Source organism: Onychostruthus taczanowskii, unplaced genomic scaffold (genome assembly GCF_017590055.1).
Source record: "Onychostruthus taczanowskii isolate IOZ18803 unplaced genomic scaffold, ASM1759005v1 scaffold62, whole genome shotgun sequence".
In the NCBI taxonomy this organism is placed as follows: Eukaryota; Metazoa; Chordata; class Aves; order Passeriformes; family Passeridae; genus Onychostruthus; species Onychostruthus taczanowskii.
The window spans coordinates 1,926,507-1,949,896 of record NW_024503901.1 but is presented as its reverse complement, the minus strand read 5'-3'; the positions used below and the strand labels follow the sequence as shown (position 1 = coordinate 1,949,896).

At 35.4% G+C, this 23,390-nt stretch overlaps 1 protein-coding gene across 2 annotated transcripts in view; it reads right to left on the bottom strand.

Moving 5' to 3' along the window:
- Nucleotides 1-23,390, bottom strand: part of PIBF1 (progesterone immunomodulatory binding factor 1) — a 106,695-nt gene that overhangs the window by 63,810 nt on the left and 19,495 nt on the right. For both annotated transcript variants that reach the window (XM_041419912.1, XM_041419911.1), the window contains exons 7-10: nt 22,761-22,869; nt 19,342-19,523; nt 17,431-17,556; nt 13,374-13,472 (exon numbers count right to left, since the gene is read on the bottom strand). In XM_041419912.1, the coding sequence (XP_041275846.1) occupies nt 13,374-13,472; nt 17,431-17,556; nt 19,342-19,523; nt 22,761-22,869 (516 nt within the window). The remainder of the gene's footprint in view (nt 1-13,373; nt 13,473-17,430; nt 17,557-19,341; nt 19,524-22,760; nt 22,870-23,390) is intronic.

Below are 23,390 nucleotides of genomic sequence, written 5' to 3'. Positions count from 1 at the left end.
GGTGGATCTCTGCTCCACCACAGATATTTCTGTCCTTTCTACCCTTTTCTCTAAAAAAAAAAAACCCAAACAAATGCAAGTTTCCTCTTCATTTGGGTTTGGCAACTCTTTTTGAGTTACTGCAAGGTAGCTAAGACTGAAAATTTTGAAGGAGTGTGGTATCTTCCCACCTTCTGTAGTTTCATTAATCAGGTGCAATCTTTAGTAAAATCACACATCTAGACCTACATTGATTGAATTTCTCTCAATCAAAATACTTCCAATCATGGAAAACTGCAGAGGTCATTAAAAAAAGGCCCAAAAAAGCAGCATATTAGGCATATAGCACTTCATCATGAAAACACTCAATTTTTTGACCAGCCTTTAAAAAAACGCTTAAAGGCTTCACAATTCTGCAATGGAAGAGGACTGAGTAAGACTGATGGTAGAACATAAAAGCTCCAAAACCCGTGAATTTCTGCAAAGAGTCTATGCTGAACTCCTTTTACTCAGAAAAGCCATGTGGGACTTGAATTGTGTAGCTTCTGTTGTTTATGATCTGGTTACCTACACCTGAGCCTGTTGTGCAGACTCCCTTTATAAGTCAATGGAAAGAAACAGGTACCTTACAGACATGATTCCACCCCAGCACAGGCATTTAAAATTAGACAAGACTGCTGACAGCCACAGTAAACACTGTACTAAAATCCATGCTGCATTTTACTTACTTCGCTCAGAAACTAATATTTGAACTCATCCAAAGTCCAACAGTATATTACATTTTAAAAATGCTTCCAAAAAATCACAAAATTCCAAAACAGTGGTATGAACAAAACTGAGATCTTTGAATATGATATTCAAAGGTTTTCAGTGTTAGAATGGCAAGATGTCCACTACGCACTGAACAATATTCATATCAAAGTTACCATGAATTAGATTCACAGTTTTCATCTCTACAAATAGCTGTACAAAGGTAACTGGATGGGCAGAAACAAAGAATGGAGTCTGCCATCAGTCCCAACACACTGACTCCCACTTACCCAATTCCTTCAAGCAACTGTTTTGTCTTTACCTGACTTAGACTACTCTTTCAAAGAGAAAGACTGGGAAACTGCACCATATATTTTATGCTCAGATGAATCACACTCAGTGAAGCTTTCATGACTATTTATTTATCTCTTATTTATTTACATTATTATCTTTTATTTACACTACTGCCTTCCCCACCTCCCATCCTTACTCTTTTGCCTATCATCAATCCTCTGCAAGTTTCACAACGTAGACATAATATAAGGAGAAAACTACTTTTGTCTGACAAAACAATTAAGATTCTCAATCCCCTAAACTAACTTCTTCCCCTCCTTTTTTGGATTTTGTCCTTGAGGAAAATTTACCATATTTAGGACCAGTCTGGGCAGGGGGGAAGCGGGGAGCAGGTGGAGAAGGGTTTTGAAACAGGTTTCCTTTATATTTTATGTCACATAACTAAGCAAAAACGGATTCCAAGAAATCTTTTAATGAAGGACTTACTGATCCAAGTTTTATATGTTTTCTGCATCCTCTTCTGAATCTAATAAAAAGCTACAGAAATTTTTAAGGGTGATAATTACAGTAAGACCTTATGGATAACATGGTGTTGCATCATGGACAATATACAGATGGTTAAAGTTGGAACAGAATAATCAGGGGGTTGCAAAGTTATCTGTACCATAATTGACAATACAGGTGTTGCCAACAATTGGAAAATATTTAGGGTGGTATTCAAATCCAGACTGTAGAAATGTGCATGTATCTAAGCACGGGTCTCACACGCGAGCAAAGTATCTACGGTCCTGTTATATTAAATGTTCCAGATGCCAGGAAGCCAGGACAACGAAGTTAATATATAAAATATTCTTTAAACAATAGACATAACTTTCTCAGAAATGGAACACTGGCCATTTTGCATTGGGGATTTTGTTTGCTTGGGGTGTTTTTTTTTTTTTTTTTTTTTTTTTTTTTTTGTTGTTTTGTTTTGTTTTGATTTGTTTTTGTTTTGAATCTAAACATGGTTGGTCTCCCCCATTTTCCCCCAACTCGCACCCACTTCCATAACTCCTCAGTCCCTTTTAATCATGCAAACTACTCAGTCTTGAGTTTTTTTCCAACAGTTAAACCGTCAAGGTAGCATCAGGAAATATATTTAAATAGGGCATGGCACACTTAATCTTAAACACATTAAATCAGAAGTGGCACTGCATTAATTTTGAAAAAGTTATAAAATTGAAAAAAAATTACAATTAAATAGCATGAAAATTTGCAAAATTCAGTTAACATACTGAAGAAAGGTATTACTTGCCTGGCTAAAATATCCAATTAACAATATATTATATGTAAAATTTAAGGTTTTTCCACAAAAGTATTCTCCCTATTTTACAGGATTGTTAAACCAAAACCTACTAAAGGTGAGGAAAAAATCCCAAATCACAAACAAGCCAAACCAGAAGACCTCTGCAAATGACTTCAGGTTTATCACAAAAGACACTTCTGCATTCTGAAAGGTCTATTCACAGTCTTCATTTCAGCAAAATACTCTTTGGAAGCAGTTTCTAAAACTAGATGTAACATTCATTTACATGTATCTGCCAAGTTTTTAAATGTTTTAGAAGCTAAACTAAAACATCTTGAAAATGACTCATTGTGGTACCAGAATACATACTGTAGGAAATAAGAACTCATTTACAAGTGGGAGAAATACACTCACACTTCATCTGTGGGAATTCACTAGACTTCCCTTCCAGTAAACATTATATTTTAAAATAATCACGGAAAATATGTTATTTTAACTGAAGTTTATGAAAAGATTTAGACAGCTGGCATAACAAAAGAGACTTACAAAGATAAATGTAAAACTGTCTTCAAAAACAATTAGTAATTCTGCCAAAAGATATCAATTTAGCAAAAAAAAAAAAAGATTCCAGCTTTTTTTCTTACTCTAATGGTTAAACTAAAACTCTTTAATGCAGTTGTTCAGTCTAAATAGATAACCATTTGAGACAATGGACAAAAGGAAGATTTTATTATTTTATGAGATAAGAAAATGCAGGTGGGGGGACAGCCTTGGCAGGCAAACAAATTACCATAAGGTAGCTCTTCTAACTTGGAGCATGTCACTACTTTTGTAGATGTTCACATTTTAGTAATACAATTACTTTCAGCAAATGCACTACTTTAAAAAGTTTCTTTTCTTTGAAAAGAAGAAGTCATCTGGCATGGAGAAAATAAACCTGAAATGTACTCCATTTATCTATGTATATAGAATACCCTGAAAACAGAAAAATAGACTCTGACACAGAAAATTAGACCCAGGTTTCATAACTTGTGACTGGGAACAGTGTCATAAAGAACAAACCTAAAATCAAAAAACCCAGCCTCACTAGCTTCTATAAAGTAACGGTCTGTAAAAACACAAATGTTCTAGAGGAACATGCAACAGACAATAAAAACACAGTATTTCCTCACCTGGTTTTACGTCTAAAAATCTTAAAAATTAGTTATTAAAAAAGGCTCCATTAGACCTAATACAGGGCATTTCACAGGGTCACAGGATTATCATTAATCACATTTTGGTTGCCCTTTACTGTTCAGCAAAACCCTCTATCACCAGTGTACTCAGAGACTGAGCAGCCAGTTAATTACCTGGAGCAAGCAGCTTATAAAGACAAGGGAAGGACTATGGTTTCTAATTATTTTCAACTACTTACAGTACCATTTTGCATAAATAAAACCTTTTCCCCTTTCCATAGTGTTTTGAGTGGGACAAATTCTTTCACTCTCTATAACCCACAACCAATTCTAGTGACCTCAGTAATGCATCCAAGGTAAAATGGGAAGATTTAGCTTTTTGAAGCATTTTGAAACTTATGATCTTGATTATATTTCTGGAATGGAAACACTAAAGATCTTAGAAAAATCAGAGGAAACATCAAGCTAAATTTCAGAAGGGATGAATCAGTGCACTTCCATATCAGTTTATCCATGGCAACATTTTCCACGAAACAATTAAAATATCTATGAAAACAATTCCAGATGACAAATTCCACATCAAAGCTTACACTAGATTATATACATACACACACAGTAGTATTTATATTAAAATGTTAGCCAAGAGCTGCAGCATTTTGACAACATATCCAGTGTTTAAATTTTACAAGAGATGTACAAATAGGCTTGTAAGTACAAGTAAGTACACTTTACATGTCTATTATGAAATCCAATTTCATACAAAGCCTAAGTGCCTGACAGGTATAAGCGTTTTATGTAGTGCCCAAGCTTCATCTCAAAGGAACCTATTTCTAGTTACGTTTATTCCTACAACTATACTGCCACTTGATGGAAAAGTTTTACTTCCTCTTAAGAGAAAGTTTCTCAGTTTTGTTAATTCCATTGGTATGAAGGTGCATAAACCATGGCAATTTTTTTTGCTGCTGGAGTACCTCAAAGGGACACGCACACAGAGTTTGTACCTTCTCCACACTTGAGTGCAGCCACATCTTGACTTGGCAACATTTGTTTCTTTGCTAATGCAAATTAAACAGGGCTCGCAAGAAAGGGTTGGCAGTATAGACACATGAACACTATCGGCATGGATTGTGCCCAGTGGTAAGAACTAAAAGAGCCCTTTACTGACAGTTGCAAAGCCCCCTGATTTAGTGTTTCATATGTACCTCTCCATTCCATCTTGGCTGGGTTTATTCAGTGCCCAGGTTCTGTGTACTTACTGCCTCTCACCACACTCCTCCCATAGAATTACAAATCCTCTCCCTAATCACCAGCAGCCACCTTCTGGAAGAGACCAGCATATTTGCTTTCACATTGTGCTCCCCTTGGAGGCCCATCCAGAACAAATGTTCCATCTCCTACTGAAGAGCCTATTGGTCTTGCTAAGGTTCCAAGTTACTTTTTTTTTTTTTTTAATCTAAACCAGCTTTCCCTCATTAATATCATAAACAGCTCAAAGTAGAACCACCCTCTTGGTACCCCCATGATTCAAATGTCACGTCACAGCTAAGTGTCACTATAGCTAAATGATGTTTGGTAAAAATGTTCTGATATCTCACACTGCCACCCCTACAGCTACCCAGATCAAGTTATTCCTTAAGAAGCTCTTGAACTCTGCCTTACTATGTCTTGAACGTTAATTGCCCATGCATTTTGCTGGTTTCACAGAATACACTCACAGTTACCCATGCAGTCATATAAGTAGACATAACTGTGCCTTTAGATCATTCAGCTAGAAACACAAATAGCTGTAAAAATTATCTAAATAGCTTTGCATTGAGTAAACTGAAGGACATGGCCTTCCTACTACCCAATATGTGATGCAATACTTCAACACTGAACACATACAACTTAAAAAAAAAATTTACTGGTGTCCCTGAATGTAAACAATTCTCTGAATCAACTGTGACAAAGTCTGGGATACATTCTTGATGCAATCTTATCTGGAAACAAGAACATAGGAAAGGGAAATCAGCCCTCCAATCCTGGTCTTTCCATTCTTTCCTCAAGACACTGGTCACCAGACATGCCAATCGCATGAAGAGAGAAAGCAACAAAACAGCTGCCAAGGACTTGCATGGTTGTTCCATCAGCTGTGAACAGTGGACTCACCAGCTGCGAGCACTACACATAAGTATCATACATCACTCTCTTTTGGGAAGTCCTTGATGTGATTAATTAGGCATATTCAATGCTGGATGGACTAAAGTCCAAGGTAAAGAGCTCCTTGTGGTTTATGGCATGAAAGTACCTTGGCTCACTGATGTACACTATTCTGGGTGCCTGTGAATGAACATACTATGACAGCCCTTCATTTACCCACAGTTCTTTATTCATTCATTTACAAATTATTTACCTATGCTCTATTCCAGAAGCACATACCACCATTTTTCCTATTTGTAAGAGTTACCCACGTGAAATGGATGCCACCACCAAGGAAATGAGGACCAGCCTAATGCTTTCTTCAGTTATATCTAGCATTTTCTCAACAATTCCAATGTGATTCTGCAGAACACAAACTCTAGCCAACACTTAGCTCAAAGCTCTCAGTCATCACTGCTAAGTCTTCATGTCCAATATTTCAGAATTTATGACAAGGTTTTAACATCACAAAGCTATAACTTCGTTCTCACACCACACAAGTACCTATTAGACAACTGTTCTTCCAAAGTTTGCTATCTGGAAATGAGTATAGCATAACATCCTTTTCCACAAGGTAATCAGAATCCCTTTCCAGGGGGTAACCACAGAAGAAAATTACTATTAAAACATTGTTGGTTTTGTTAGTCTTAAATACAATATTAATCAAATAGCCATAATTTGAAATCAGAATTTTTGTACAGACACACAGAAAATACAGTATTCCTTCTCTGAAGAATTTAGCCTTTGAATTTGCAGTATAATACACTGTGTTGGTAAACATATACAATTAACTTTTCCTGGCTGTATTTATGGTCATGGTGTTATTTGTGACCTGTTTTTCTTCTGTATTCTAAGAAACATATATTTGGGAGTTTCCGATAAACAGGTTCTTTTCTCACGTGCCATTGAAGTGCTAATGCTTTGGATTACTTAATGCTGGTAGGGACTTCACACACATATTTAATTCTTCAAGCCCAGATGGTTAGAGACACTCCAGAAACACATTATTTGCATAGATAACCTGATGTATGTAACAATCTTTGAAAAAATACAAAAGAACCCAGATTAACAATTTCTTCAGATAAAAGGTTTCATTTGTATCTTGTCATTACATCCAGCGTAATGTCCCCTTTCCAAAGGGACCCAAAGCAAATGCAGTAAAAAGGCTGGGAAGCTCCCCTGTGTTCCATAGCTCCTGTTCTACATAGAATGGCTGTAGTGTATCACACAAAAGGCATATGTAGCTTAATAAAGCTGGCTCCAACTGCAGCCAAAAGTGTGTTTTGAGAAAAGCAAGAAAAACATCTGCATTTTCTGCATTTCTCCCCAATCCTCTGCCCCTAGTGTTCAAGTGCTTCTCACTTGAGTATTTTCTGAAAGGCAACGTGCTTTCTACCTGTAAAGGGACTCTCAAATTTATCTTGAGCTTTTCCAGTCTTATTTTGAACCCATGTAAAATTTAGTATCTGAAACATGATTGGGTAAGGAGTTACAAAGGACCCCTACTTGTTCTTCCTGGCAGTGCTCACCATTAATGAGAAGCTTGGTGCAGTGAGTCACAAAAATGGGTGTGTACCTGAGGAAAACTTAACAACCATAGAAAAATCATGGACTGCAGTGGATATTTCAACCCAGTAACTGAAGAAATATATACGTAAGCAGCAGCAGCACCCTTACAATGCAGAATCCTCTTTGAAGGAATTTGCAAATGCTTTTGAATTGGTTCTCAAAGGACATGATATATTTCAGCCTAGGCTAGCAAAAATACCCTAAGGACTTGAAAGAGTGAGTAAATAAATAGTTTCTTAGGTACTCAGAATAGCCATTGCACCATTTTAACCATTTGCCTCTACTAATAGTAATATTTTAAGATTAAAACATTTTGGCTAGCAGGAAATAAAAAGTAAAATGAGAACAACAAGGCTTATGGAAAATCTTTATGATATGACGGTATGTTGGTATTACAACTTTTCCAAAGCATCCCTCAGAGGCTGAAAATATTTTGTGAGAACTATTTCTTATGAGCTGGGGCAAGAGCAACTGAAATAAAAGATATTTAGAGCTATAAATATAATCATTAAACATTCCCTGCACAGTAAGAGAACAAACTTCAAAGCCTGTGTTCCAGATGTAATGAAGCTCAGACATCAGACTAACTTAGCATTCCTATGAGTCTTGATGCAGATAATTCTTCAACATGAAGACAGTTACAGTTATGAAGTGACTGGTTACAGGGCTCAAAACATTCATTCTGCAAGAACACTATCTTAAGCTAAGAATGTAAAATTTTAAAGATCCTGATTAGGAATCTAAGAACAAAAAACAACTAGGCATGCTTTAGCAAGTGTGCAGCCTTCCAACACTATTATTCATCTATTATTTCATCAGATCAGATAAGTAGGTTTCCTTCTTCTGTTTATTAAAATGCATCCTATTTGAACTTTACTTACATTAAGATGTAAAGTTCAAATAAACATATCCTCAGAAGAAAAGGAAGAGAGCAGGAGCCTCCCTAGTCATTTCAACAGAAATATAGGATAAATACATTTTTTCTGTTATGGATTTCAGTGCTGCTTCTACAGCTTGGAAACAACCTAGCCTTAGTCACCTGGGAAATTGACTTGTTCTTTGCTTCTCCATTATGTTATTGCTCTTGGTTCTTTCACAGACTTCTTTGCATTGATTCAGAATTTCCGAGAGGGTGTCTTTCAGCAATTTCCATTACATTAATGAATTTCACCTTTTTAGTTGTACCTCGTATTTAACTTTCTCATCAGGAGAACAAGAGGAAGGTCGTTTTATGGGAAATGTGGGATAGTTACTTTGGCTAGGGCTGAACCCTAAACAAGGTCTAATAATGCCATTGAAGGGCTTGGCTTTATTCTGATAGAAATTCTAAGTGTTAAAAAATTACGCATATACATAATACAACAGAACTCATAAATGAATACAGCAGCACCAAATTATTATTAGCAGAAAAGCATTTTGGAAAGCATAAACAGAGTTAATTGAAACTGCAGATTTAAAGTGGTAGTGATTTTCAAGACCCACACAGCTCTTCAATTCAAGGGATTACAAAACACCTCGCATACAAACCTAGCAGCCATGTAAAGGGAGTATGAAGTTCTGACAGCAGTTTTTATCACAAAGTGATGGCAGCTTTGCCCAATAACTATTTTGGCCAGCAGCCTTCAGTATGGATTTTTAAAAATTAATTATAGAAATCTTCATTTGATATAAATATTCTTGAAGAGATATACGCCCCTATTTAAATCTTAGTATTAACTCCAGCACATATAGACATTGAGTTAGTAATTTTAATATTAGAATCCTGTCACTACAGTCAGCAACATCCAGATTATAAAAAATATGTTATTAGAAGGGGAAAATAATTCGTTTTCATGTTTCTGTTAATAATGAAAGTATAATGTAATAAATGACAATCCAATTATGATATTTCTGCATGTTCCACAGAGATTCTAAATGTATTCTAACATTTATTTATTCAGGAAATTTATCCAATTATCTTCTCACCTAAAATAGTCTTCTAAGCTTGTGTGCAATTAATAAGAAGATATAGGGATCTTAATTTCATCTATTCAAAAACCCATTTGATGAACAGAATTGATCCTCTCTCTCCATCACCTAAAAAGTTTAAGACAGATGACCAGCAACAGAAAGCATCTGATAAATTCTAAAATATACCACAATTATGAAGAACAAAAAAAAAAATAGGGATAAAAGAGATTCAAGTGAAAAAGACTGCGGTGAGACTAAAATAAGTCTGTTAGTTGTATAGTCAGCTTGAAGCTGACTGAAAAGAAAAGCAATAAATCTGTAAACACAAACATGCAGACAACTTTTTGCATACTTTTCTTAACCTATGTGGCAGAGACAAATGCTGTCAAGAAATGTAAATAATCTTTATTCTATTTTGTTTTTTATTGAGAAAAGCATTTCCAAGCAGAAACAATAGAAATACTCCTAAAGGTATTTTTACCTGTAGCAGATCATCCATTATAAATGCAGTAATCTTTATAAACTGATCTATGTACATCAACCAGAAATGTTTAAATAATAATACTACAAAATACTTTGAAATCTTTATAGAACAAACCTAAGGCTCTAAACAATTTCTGTAGTCATCACCCTGACTTAACACAAGTATAGAAACATGGTTTAAAATTCATCATCTGTGTATCTGTGTATGTGCAAATAAGAAAGAAAAAAAGTACATAATTATATATATCCTATTACCTAATGGACAGAGGCAGGAATTTAAACTAGCTTTTACAAAACCAAGGATTTTTATGAATAGCGTCCACTGCAAAGTTGAAGGAACAGCACTGCCATAACACAATTTCCTTGAATACTCATTTTCTGTTTACTGCATATCTATTTTGTTTCTCTTAATTATTCTACACTTCTCACTTTATCATTACAAAAATAGGAAAAGTACAAGTACAGGATGTGAGCAGCATTTTTTTTTCCTCACTAAGAAAAAAAAGGTTTTGTACGAATTTCCCTTGTGCTCCCAATAATTCTAGAATTTTTAAACCAGTTTCCACTGATGTAGGTGAGTCCTGGAAAATGACATTATACTCCTTTTTGGAGAAATTTAAGGAATTTGACTTTCAAGGAAGTCAACAATCAAAGGCAAGAGATGGTTCTCGTAGGTGAAGTGCTCTAGCATGAGTTTACACCATGTTAGACCTCTGAGTCCACTTTAAGAAAAGAAACCATTTAAGTTTGATGTTGCACATAATAGGAGACTAGGCACCTTTTCAGGAAAAAGTCCAATAGCACAACAGTGCACTTCTACATTTTTGGTGTTGGTTTTTTTTGGTTTTTTTTTTGCTGTTGGCGTTTTGGTGGGTTGGATGTTTTTCCTTTGGCAAGGAAAAGTAACAGATTAACAGTCAACAGTTTGAAAATAACACTCCAGGAGTGTTCAAAAGAAGGAAAAGCTGGAACATATTTAGTAACTGCACTTAACCATGTAGATGACGGAGCTGTTACCGAACTGCTCTGCTTATTCTACCCCTAGACAATTTCAACTGAGGTAATACAGCTTTGAAATAAGAAAAAAGTCTTAAGTCACATTACCAACAACAAGTGAAAATATTTCCCTTTGGTCATTTTTTTTTTAAATGTGTGACATTGACAAGACTTTAATCCAAAAATGTCCAGTAATTTAAGGTGTTGACATTGTCATAGGTAAATGAAACATGGATTCTCAGACAGAAATTACAGATGTACAATGGCAAAGAGAGCAACAAAACTTACATCCTGACATCACAGTGGTCTACTTTAAGGTTGAAACATCAGATCCTTTCTCAATAAACTTTTTCATTAATATTATCACTTTGGTATTTTCTTGGCATTTGTAAATAGCTGGTCACAGAAAACTATCACAAACAAGAGTAAAAAAAAAAATGAAAATAACTGCATTTGACTAGAAAATTGGGTATTAGTTACACTTCTGATCACAAGATTTGCCAGGGGCTTTATTTAACCACCATTCAGGCCAGTCAACATTCCACATACTTCTGAAGCTTTTGAACATGTTTGTTTATACAGATTATGATACCAGTGGTAACTACGATGAGTCACCTTGTCTTTACTAAAGTAGAACAAACTGTTATAATCACTTAAATACAAAACTGGACAACACAGGTATTCCTTTTTCATTTTAGGGGTTTCTGGTGATATTAGAAAATTTCTTTTTTCCACAGAACTGTCACATGTGAGTCCACAGTAAATTCAGAATTTGGGGGTCTTTCAAGTTAAGGTATTTCTACCATCTCAACATGCCAGTTAGTTACTTGGCAGTTCACTTAGGTAGATGATTTGGAATGTGGAGAAAGTCACGGTCTTGCCACCTGTTATTTGGTTAGAAGCGAGGTACTTTTAAAGAGAGACACCAACATTTCAAAAAAGGCTAGTATGGATTTTCCATGTTCCCAAGCAGAAAATAATCTTCTGAGGAGTGATCTACTTCTCAGAACTCCAAAACCCAGCATTAATCAACTTATTAATCCATTTAACACAAGGAAATGAGAGTTTTATTTAACTGGAGGGCTTATCACTAGAAAAAGCTATAAGAGCACAGAGGCATAAGTCTATCAAATAAGATTCCTGTTTCTAATTGCAGTGAACCATCCCTCCTCAAAATAAAGCAATAGTATGAAAAAGGGACACATTATAAGACTGGGAATACAACTGGACAGAAAAGTATTTTCTCCATAGTTCTTAAGCTTAAAAATAAATATAGAAGAATTGCAAAGTTAGTATTTTTATTAAGTAAAAGTGCAAACTCAAATTATGATATGCCAGACTGATTTTCAAGAGGAGTTTCCAGTTATATATGAAATCCCCATGTCTTAGTAAATCTCACCACAGTGGAAGGCAGGAATCTCATTAGAAAGAAACCCATGTTGACTCACATTAGCATTTTATTTTAACCCAGGAGATCAGTTTTGAACAAGTTTCTGGGCCCTCCCTATTCAAATGGCTTTGATTTCCGCATTGTGGAGCCATCACCTCAGAGTTTGCAAACTGAATTCCTTTGCAGAACCCAACAACCCCTCCAGTAATGATCTAACCACTAAAAGGCATTCTGCACCCTTGGGCCCATTCAGCTGAACTAGAATGAATCTGAAGTCAGGCCCCTTAAACTCACTGTGGATATCAAGTCCTCTGACCCATCTCATTTGCTCTAGACCTACCCCTATTGTTTGACATCATCAGTTAGAAATCACATTTTTTCAATCCTTAGAAAATGCTATTTCTTCCACAGCATCACTACTGCAATTTAGGAGTTACACATAAAAATCAAAAGCTTTAATAAATTTGTTCCTATGCTTAAGTTAATAACATTTAAACTGTAATTAAAAATTATTCAGAGCCAAGAAGGCTCATCTAGTACTTCCTTTGAGTAGATGACTAGGAAGCACAGTCACTTAATGAACTGATCTCTTCATTATAGAAAAAAAAAATTGTATTAAACAATGAATTCAATCCAAAACTAAAGACACATGACAAACTTAATGTGAACAACTTTGATTACTGTCCATAGTTTTGCATTACTTCATAGTTTAACCACAGTCTATTTTCTAAATTTACAAAAAGTAAGGAAAAGGCATTACAGAACATAAAGTAAGACTGCTTGTAAACAGGCAAAAAATCACCTATAGTTTCTTTTTCCATTGAATGGAAATGTACATTGGTATAGACAGTATATTCTACACATGGAGTATGAAAGACTGAGAAGAGACAGTAGTAAGAAAAGAAATATGTAGCAAACATAATTGTTCATGACTACTGCCCTCTATCTAAACGCCATAAAAACTATTAACTGAAGTCATCTTAGAAGATGATTTTCTACTTTCAACTAAAGAAAAAACCCCACAAACAGGTTCAGAGTTTGACCACTGCTACTGTACAGTATAAAATCGACATTCTTGCTATGAAATGAATGTTTGCTTGTCTCTGCAGTACAGTAGGAGAATTACCAAACTTTGATCTTATTACTGCAATGAAAATGGAAAGAACTTACTAAAGAATTAAGTCTGCAACTTCATTTAAACAAAAAGATTGTAATTCAATTTGTTCTTTGAAAGCAGAAAGTTAGTCATTCCTTCTACCCAGACCTCCTAGATATAAACACTGTTATACCTTTAGATTTTTGTATGTATTTTAAAAACACTTACTGTTCTAAGAGTTGATCGTATTTTCTTAAAGATTCCTTTTCAGCAGTAACTGCTCTCTCTTTTTCTGCAACAGCATTATCTCGTGCTTCTCTCAAATTTCTGAAGGAAACAAAAATCATTCTGTTAAGAATCTGTTAGAAACAAGACTGCTTTGCTTCATTAATTACTGCTCTCTGATCTGAATTTCAATGCTACCTTCTTAAGCCCTTATAGAATGACAGAAGGGTCTATCTATTCACCTATTTATTACAGTGGGTTTACCTCAGGTTATTTTCATATATACCAGCAAAGCTACCAGTTCTGAAATTGTAAAAAACAATTATTAAATCACCTATTTACAGGTGGAAACACATAACTCTAATTATTCTAAAATACTAGAACTAATTTTTTTTTTTTTTGCAGGAATTAAATGAATTCCAATGATTTTCCTTGGTGCTTTGGGAATAACTTCAGGAATGCTGTCTGCCTAGCTGAGATGATGCACAACTTTTGACAGAGCAAGAAAAGTTTAGGTAATTATAGAAATCCTACTTCCACATGAAATTAATTGTCTAGTTACTGTGATGTATATGTTATTGCATATCATTGGAGCCTCCTTCTGGGTTTTATTGCTGGCAACATTTTTGACCTGCAAAGAACCATAAAATAACATTTTATTACAATCAATTGATACTCCTTTTTTTTTATAACCAGGGATCAGTCAATATGTTCAAACTACCTCAATTATTATTTGGCCAACAGAAATGAGAACAGCACAATACTAAGAATAAAACATATAGTATTTGTGTTTAAAAATTGGAATTAGTTACTAATAGTCTGTTATGCTGCAAGCAGGCTACAAATTAACACTGCAGTAATGAGGGGTAGCACTGCTTAGATACTGTATATAAACTCAGTGTCCAATATTTAGTGTAACAGAGCACCAGCCAATTTGCCAGAGCTAACTGTGGTTGTTGAGGAGCAGACATCTCTGTTATGACTGTTTTTAAAGATTTTACTCTACTGCTTGTTTGCTTCTATGATGAAAATTCACCAGCATTTGAAACATATTAGATGATCTTAAAGATTCCTTTCAATTTTGTTTTATCTAAAAGGAATCCTATTCATATGCTACAAATATGAGCAAATCCAAGCACAGCTGCAAGGCAAGCTTTTTAAAACCATGGCTAGCAGCTATGAGTAGGGGATTTCACTTCACCACATTCTTCATCTGAACTGATCTGCTAATGTGGATGCAATCAACATCTTCCTACTGAAGTTTTTTTTCTTCTCCCCACAACAACTTTCTTACTTAAGGCAAAGTGAAATTAAAGGCTCAGGAAAGTTTTGGAGAAAAGTGAAAAGTCAGGATACAAAGGAAAACAGAAAACTATTATGTTCATGTAAATGTTAACCAAGGTCATTGTATCACACTAAAGGTATATAACTTCTGGTTTAAAGACTATTTGTTAGAATAAATGCAATCAGTGGCACTTTTCTGAATTCAAAGTAATTCATACAAACAGCAAACAGTTACTTCGAAAAAAATAACATCAGAATTCTGTAGCAGTTAACTGGCTATTAGAGAAAGATAACAAAATTTTCTTTAAAAGTTGAGTTACTGGGCTATAGAATTTAGTGCAGAAATTCAGGAACTGACCTTAAGATTTGATTTTTTAAAAGTGACTCATACCAAAATATGGGAACGTAGAAATACATTTTGTTAACAGCATTAAGATCAAGCATATTATGTCTTACAGTGGGAGTCCAGAGCTGTATCCCTAAGACCAGAATAGTGGAGGTGGGATAAAAATTAAACAGGAGGAGAGGTACAGAGACTCATTTAGAGAATAAACTCTTTTGCTTAGCTGAACAACTAATCAATTGAAAATGCAGTAAGAGGAAAAAGGACACAATTAAGGGACTATTCAACCAACAAGACCACAATCATAGATGTGATGTAACTTCTGTTGAAATACTCTCTTTCTAGAGAACCAGGAGACACATCAGTCACACTGCCAGTTGTCAGTTGTGTGATTGCCATTTCAGAGGAGGTGAAGCACCTACCCAAATGGCTGCACTGGGGCCTTATGAGGCATCTAGCCAGCCTATCACACAAGTGAAACTAACCTTCTGAAATGGGACAGAAATACAATCTAGAGGATCAAGAACGGATAAAAGACAGCAGCTAATGAGCATCTTTATTAGGTTTTCAAACAAACCTCTTTGCAACTGTCATTTCTTGCACTGTCACATCCCTAAACTGGTCTAGAATGCACAAACTGGATTCCAGTCACATTCGACCACATCAGAAAAGGTGCTTAGGAAAAGCATCTCACACGTTCAACTACTAAACTGTGTTTGATCTATCGGAACAGACTACAGGCAATCCAGTGTCAAACCTCTTGCAGACATTCACATGCCCTGTGAATTCACTCATGCTTGCTAAAGCAAACATAGCCCATGCTTACAACAACCATACAAGTGAAACTGATGCCAAAAAAAATCAGGCATGAAAGCATCACCTTTTTATTAGTGGCCTCCTCCCATTTTAGTTTCTTGAACTGATTCATCAAAGTGTAAAACACGAACCAATAAATTCAAAGGAACTATCAGGCACATCAGGCTTAGCAAAGTGGCAAAGAATATGAGCAACTGAATACTGGATTAGCTTAGCTGTAATACCATTCCATGCTTTAAGCAGGAGGATGAAACCAGCATCTTAACTTCATTTTCAGCCACAAACAGCATCTCATCACATTACACAAACTCACTGCAAATTGTTTTGCTCACAACTTGAGGTTCCATTTGTCTTACCGTTGAGGCGGACTGCCTTACAGTGGATTTTTTTTTAGTATTTTCTAGAAAGAACATATGCTAGGAAGCCTTATTTATTTTTTTTTTTTTTGCTAAACATATAGGCAAATCTAAGGGATTTGCATTTCAGAAGTAATTATTTCAAAATGAGGAAAAAGAAACTTCTGTAAAGCAGTTCCAGATACAAATGAAATATCTTTCAGTAGCTTTCTCAATGATATACAGACGCTTGTCAAATCTCCAAAGGAGTGCATGTTTAAATTCATACTTTGTAATTCAAAATAGATTTGCATACAGGAAGTGGTGTGGATGTATATATGTATTTTACTCACACTTGCAAAACTACACAATGATGTAATTGTTTTTTAATTAGAACCTTTCTGTTGACTGAAATACAGGAGAAGCCCTGTTCTTTTTCCACTCTTCCCAGCAGTAACAAAACTACCTATTAGAGGAACGGATGCTGATGCCACAAATATCTTTTTACTGCTGTCATTTCCTTCTCCACATGACACTTTCAGTGAAGTTATTAAGCACTCCTCCCATTTTAAAGCAATAAAATGGGCAAAAAACAAGCTAAAAAAGAAACTCAGTGCCAAAGGTCCAAATCCCTAGGTCCCTAAAAGGTCTATGCATGTGCATGTAATTCCATGGTATTGAACTAGATGGCACACACACAAACTCATCATGCAAGTCTTTGCAGGACAAGAATCTTCTTCAAAAGAGAATTTTACAATAATTTACAGGAAATCAATGGGTTTTTTTTGAATTACGATGCTCTAAAAAAACTCAATTAGATTTATTTCATACCGGCCAAAGTCTAAGTCTTATCTTTTTTGGGCTTTTCCTGCCTTATTTTCTGCATCAACACTTTCTCTTCTGCATTTCCAGCACAGTTTCAAGATTGCCCCTAGAGCATGACATGTAAAATGTCTTCCTGTGTTAATTAACTAATGCTATACCTCTGAACAAACTTCAAACCACCAGATTTTAGAACATGAATTTTAGTATTTCTTTTCAAGTGATAATATTGGCTGTCCATCATTTACTAATAAATATAACAACTTAAATATATAAACTTACTATATAAGTATAATTTCATTTTAGTTTTTACAGGATTCCCATCAGTTTTACAACTGAGCTTAAATTGTTACATTTTCAACACCTCTCAAAGAGTCAGTCAGCTAGGACTATACCTAAGCACAAAACAAGTGCTTGGTCATTTCTTCCTCAATTAGGTTACTGCCTACACCTTACCTACCTGTTTTCACGTTCATACATCTCTTTTGAGGTGCTTCTTAGATGCTCAATTTCTTGATTTGTTTTCAGCCTTATTTGTTCCAACTCTTCATGCAGTTTATTTTCATATTCTGCTTTATAGTGGTCTCTGTAAATAAACAAAACTTCAGGTAAGCTTTACAAGAGCAGAGTTCTTGATTTTACATTTTATTTCAATCTTTACTCATTTACCTCTCAATGACTTAAAATACTTATCAGCCTATGTTGCTATATAAATTAAATGAAAATCAACCAGGAATAAATAATATTTAACTGTGAATGAAGAAAAGTCTTTTGCACACAGATTTAAATTTTTAAAGTTATTTAATATTGATTAATCACATAACATTAACATTCTTCCAGAACTTCTTTTTCAGCCTCTACACAAGTGCTTATATTAAGAAAACATTTAAGTCCTCACTTCCTTCTTCATTAGTGGGTAAGGATTGATTAACTTATTGACTTGCAATGCTGCCATGCCACTACCAGACTTATTTGTGTACTATCTGCACCTCATATGAGGGGAAAAAGCCATCACAAGAAACACTGAAAATTAAATGGAGAGATGATTTGTGAAGTCAAAGACCCCCAAAATCTGGGAATTTATCCTGTCAATGTAACATATGACTTATTTAAAACACAAAGGTTTTAAGCAACAGGTATCAGAAGATATCAGGATAAAAGAATTTAATTTCAGAGAAACATTGACTTTTTTTGTAACTTTGGAAGCTCATGTCAGATTTAAGGAATCTCATAAAGAATCTCTCCTACAAAAATAGTGTTATGTTGTAAGTGCTTAACAGTTGAGGAATGTCAAAATTTTATAGGATCTAGTTAATGTTCAAGAATAATCAATCAGCAATTAAGCAACTGGTAAAAACTACAGGTTTGGAAACAAAAGCATATTATGAAGATACATGCATTTACATATGTAAAATATTTTAGACTTCATTTAATTTCCAGTCATGTGATAGCCCATAATTCTTAGAAATGAGTACCTGAGCTGGTCAAACTCTCACATTAACTAGAAGTCCCAAAATATTAAAATGGAGAACGCTTGCTGTCAGGTTTTCCTTTTATTTTATTTCCTTTCCTTTTATAAAATAAAACTTTCTAGGTTTTCTTTTTATTGAGACAGTGTATTCCAGTTGACCCTTCAAGATAAAAGTAAACTTATTTCTTCTCCATCCTCAACAGTGCCACACTATAGCAAATACTCTATGAAGACCTTTTACACAATAAACAGGTTTATAATAAAAAAAAAACAAACAAAAAAACCCCAAAAATAATGATTTCTTAAGTTTTCAAAAGTAAGACAATTTTTTATTTAAAATACAGAAGTTCTGGGTGAAAATAGTTCTGAGATATAAACATGCAGAATAAATTTAAAAAACTTTGAGTGACTGCACTGAAAGGAAAAATAATATTTAAAATTCTTCTGATAGGGGCTGCAGCTCCATAACTAATAATTTCAAGAATGCCCTTCTGTTTTCATTTAGGTAAAGTTTTTTTGTCTTAGCTGTCTATCAGGAGAGTCATATTAGCACACTTCCTCTTAAGTTACAGAGAACACAAAATTTATGGATATACATCAAAAACAAGAAGTTTGTTTCATAATTAAATGAGCAAACTACAAGAATAATAGCCATAAACGCCCAAGTTTATGCTGAAAGTTTATTTCCACTGCTATGGTCTTAAAAAGGCTTAAAAAAAATGTTTGTGATACATTCTATGACCCAAGAAAAGTCTTCTGCTTCTTATTAAAGAAGAACCATTAAAAAATATGGGTTAGCTTTCTGAAAAATAAAATTAATTAAATTGGATTTGTGCAAGAAACAAAGGAAAACAGTTAAAGAACCTGTATACTGATAGAAGTGAACAGACATTAACTTGCCTGGATGCAACATATTTTTCATACATTTCTTCCCTAGCTTTTTTTGCATCCTCTAGCTGAATCTGTAGTCTTTCAAGGCGATCTTCTTCATGTGCACAGCGAACACTAAGCTCCATGTTCTGGCGATTAAGGTAATCTTTATCTTTTTGTAACAAGTTGAGGGATTGTTGTATGGTTGCCAGCTATAAAAGGTATTAAAAAGAACACTTTAACATGAATTTCAAGATAAGTATTTAACTTATGTACACATATTTGCAATTTAATTTTAATTATCTTCTGTGAAATCATCTGAACCAAAAGACTCTATTTACACTTTAGTTTAAGTAAGTTGATGAAGCTTTAAGCTGAAAAAAGACTTTAATAACAATACAATTTTATTATTGTATTTATTATTATTATTATTTATTTCCAATAGTTAGCACCTGAAAAAAAGCTCCTTTCATCTACATCAGTATCTAAACAGTGCTGAAGTTCTGAATAACAGCAGTACTGCATAGTGCTATGTCAGAAACACTGATGGAGAATCTTGGTGCCAAGCTGTCATACTGACTATGACATTCTCAGGAACAGCAGTGAAATGTTTAAAGGCACCAGGGTGATTAGTGCTCCATAAAGAAATGGTAGAATTGGTAGTCCTGGGGCTGATGTAACACACAATTGGTCTGCACAAGGGCAAAGAGCTGGTGTTGTTACAGAAGGCTGAACTGATGCCGAAATAGGAAGAAGAACATGTTGAGAACAGCCACCTTTGTCATCAGATCAACCATGTTTCCTACACCAAGAAGTAGTGCGAGGGAGAGTAGTCTACAGCCATTCAAGGTGAACACAGTGAACAGGCAAAGAACAGTCAAAGAGCACTGTTGCAAGGTGGTCCAACTTCATAATCATGATAACAAAACAGTTTCATCCCCTTAAAGAATTTTGCCATTTAAGCACCTGAGGATTTCACGCACCAAGTTCAAAGAATGGTAAATTAGTAACTTATCAGAAATAGGTCTCCTACAGCTATGAGGACATCATGTACATGGTTTAGACAGAATTCACCTTTTCCAAGTCACAGAAGGACTAAAAGTTACCTAGGGAAGATATTGGAGTAAAAGACATGGAGCAGATGACAATTTATATACAAACAGCGCTCTCAGAGGCACGCACCTCTCCATCAGCCCACTTGCTGAGTACCACACTCAGGGTGAGGTATAAATGCCTGTTCTATACTTGATTTAAGAAAAAAAGGTAATGGTCTCTCTCCAAGTAATATGTTATCTGTATATCCAAAGTGAACAGACGTCACAGACTACTACACAAAGAAAAGCAAGCAGTTACTCCTCCTCTGGAACAAGTACTGCGTAAAAACTTCCAATTGGATGTTCTTCCAATACAGGACTTGATACTGTACCAGTACACACAAAAATCAGCAGAAACCTTCCAGGAGATTTAAGTAATTCACAGTTTGAAGTGGTATTTTGGTTTAAAGTTGTGCTATTTTTATTCACTCTGATTAATTTAGTATAAAGTCAATGCAAAAAGCCATTGTTGCTGCTATTCTGCAGTACTTCATATGTACATACAAACTTGATGTACAGGACAGTACCTTTTTGGCCATTGTTGCATGCTGAGAACAAACCTGACTTTTGGTGTCCTCTTACAATGCTAGACTGGGGAATAGATAGACTAACAAAGCCTTCAGACTGACACCAAAAGGGTACTTTCTAATAGAAACTCAGTTTTTTTCCCTAATGTTTCTGATAATCTCTACAGCTACCTGTAAAATTAGGCAGAGCAATGCTATCTTTGAAGTGGCAGTTTCCACCTCTATTTTATCTGTAACAGTTATTTACACAGAGACACTAAGGAACACACCTTCCCTGCATACTCTCAGGAGTAGTCTGTCTCATTTATTCAGCTCCTAAAGTGTTAATACACAAAGATCTTCCACACTAGTCTTGCAGGGCTCTGCTTCCCTGGCTGAAGCCTTGCCTGCCCACTGGACGTGGGGAATGAATTCCTTGAGTTGCTTTTGCTTGTGTGCGTAGCTTTTGCTTTGCCTATTAAATGGTCTTATCTCAACCCATGAGTTTTATTGACTTTTACTCTTCTGATTATCTCCCCCATCCCACTGGGATGGGCAAACAGCTGTGTGGGCTTAGTTGCCAGCTGGAGTTAAACCATATCAAGCATATACTCACAGCATTCATCTTCCAATGGTAAATTTTCCCCTGGGGCCTCCCAGGTTCCTGAGCTTATTGGCAGAGTTCAGTCTGTCTTTGCTTCAGCCTTCTAAGCCACATACCTAGGAAAATGGCATGCATATAACGCCTAGGAAAAAATGGGAAGCACTTGACCAGTGTTGAGGGAGATAGCCTACGTTACTGTGAGGCTGACCAGCCATTTGAAGGATCACAGCAAGTGATCAAGGCTTCTGATTACCAGAATCCTCCTTCAAGGAGGAGCAGTCAGTTGGGTTGGTAAATGTAATCTCAGTCCCTGCACAGATTATGAAGTAAATTGCCCTGGAAGCTATATCCATGAATGTGAATGAGAAGGTGATAGAAAAAGGAGCAGGAATTAACCAAGGCCAAAACTGACAAAAATGTAAGCTCTGTGGACGGGGGGACCACTGTCCATTTCATTTACTGTTGCATGGCTTTCAGCCACCTCCTGGAATAGCTCTATGGAAAAGCTGGCAAAATACGGATCAGATAGGCAAACATCTGTTGAACTAACTGAACATGGGACAGAAATGTGCTCTGACAGCAAAGAAGACCAAGTGGTTACAGGGCTATATTAGCAACAATGCAAGACAGGGGATTAAAGAAAATTATTACCCTGTGTTCCACACTTGTGAGACTATATTTTGAGTGCAATATCCCATGACATGCATGTCCTAAAGACATGCATGAACATACTGAAACAGCACCAGAAGAGCTCTACCAAGATGGTCATGAACTACAGTATATGATATACAAGAAGTTAAGAGAAATACTTGGAACTTTTTTCAGCCTTCAGGAGAGAAGTCTAGTTGGGAAAAATATTATTGTTATCTTCAGCTATCCAAGCGGAACACATAAAAATAGCCAGAGTCTTGGCCATACATAGTGACAGGACAAGATGCAACAGAAAAAAGCTGTAACAACTGATTAGTTTTTACAAATGCATTTTCACAAGAGAGTACACAAACACAGGAACAGATTGTCCAAAAGGCTGTGGAATCTCCATCGTTGGAGACATTAAAAACTTGACAAAGGCCTAATAACTTGACCTAATCTTGCTCTGTACTGCATGGGCGGGTTGGAACAGTTGGTCTCTTGAGACCATTAGAATTAAATTATTCCATGATCCTAACAAACTTGATTAGACAAAGAATCAAATTCTTGAGATGAAGAAATACACAATTACTAAGGTAAGAAATTTATGTTTACCTCTTTTGCTAAGTCATTTCTTTCTTTAGTTTGTGTTTTGTATGACACCTCCAGTATTTCATAGTTTCTTCTGAGTTCTGACAACTCATGCTCAAATACATCACGTTCACTGTGAAAGCAAGGTTAAACTATTAGATGCATAAAGTGTCATGAACAAAATTCCTGTGCCTTTTTAATGTCTCAGCCTTCTGCCAGTTCACAACACTGACTTCTTCCAATCAGTCACTCACAGAACAACTGGTGAGACTCTTAATGTTTTATAGTTATTAACACTTGCAACAGTATCATTTTACATGAAACAACTGAGGATTATGTAAATACTCAGAAACAAAGAAAATTCTACAATACTCAAACTCCCATCCTATATTATCTCATTCTCCTCTGATTATTCTTCTTTAGTGTAACTTTGGGCTATACATTTCTTCCCTTAGAAATGATCTGTAAGTATCCATATCCATTGTTTTAGCTTTATCAAGCTTCTGATGCTATTTCCCATTACATTCTCTTCAATCTTTTGCAGACATGGAACTCCAATGGAAAAGTGAAACAACTTCATTCCCATCTTCTTAACAGAGCAGAAAGCAATGTATACTTCTTAGTACGACTTCTTCTCAGTACGTACTCTCCCCT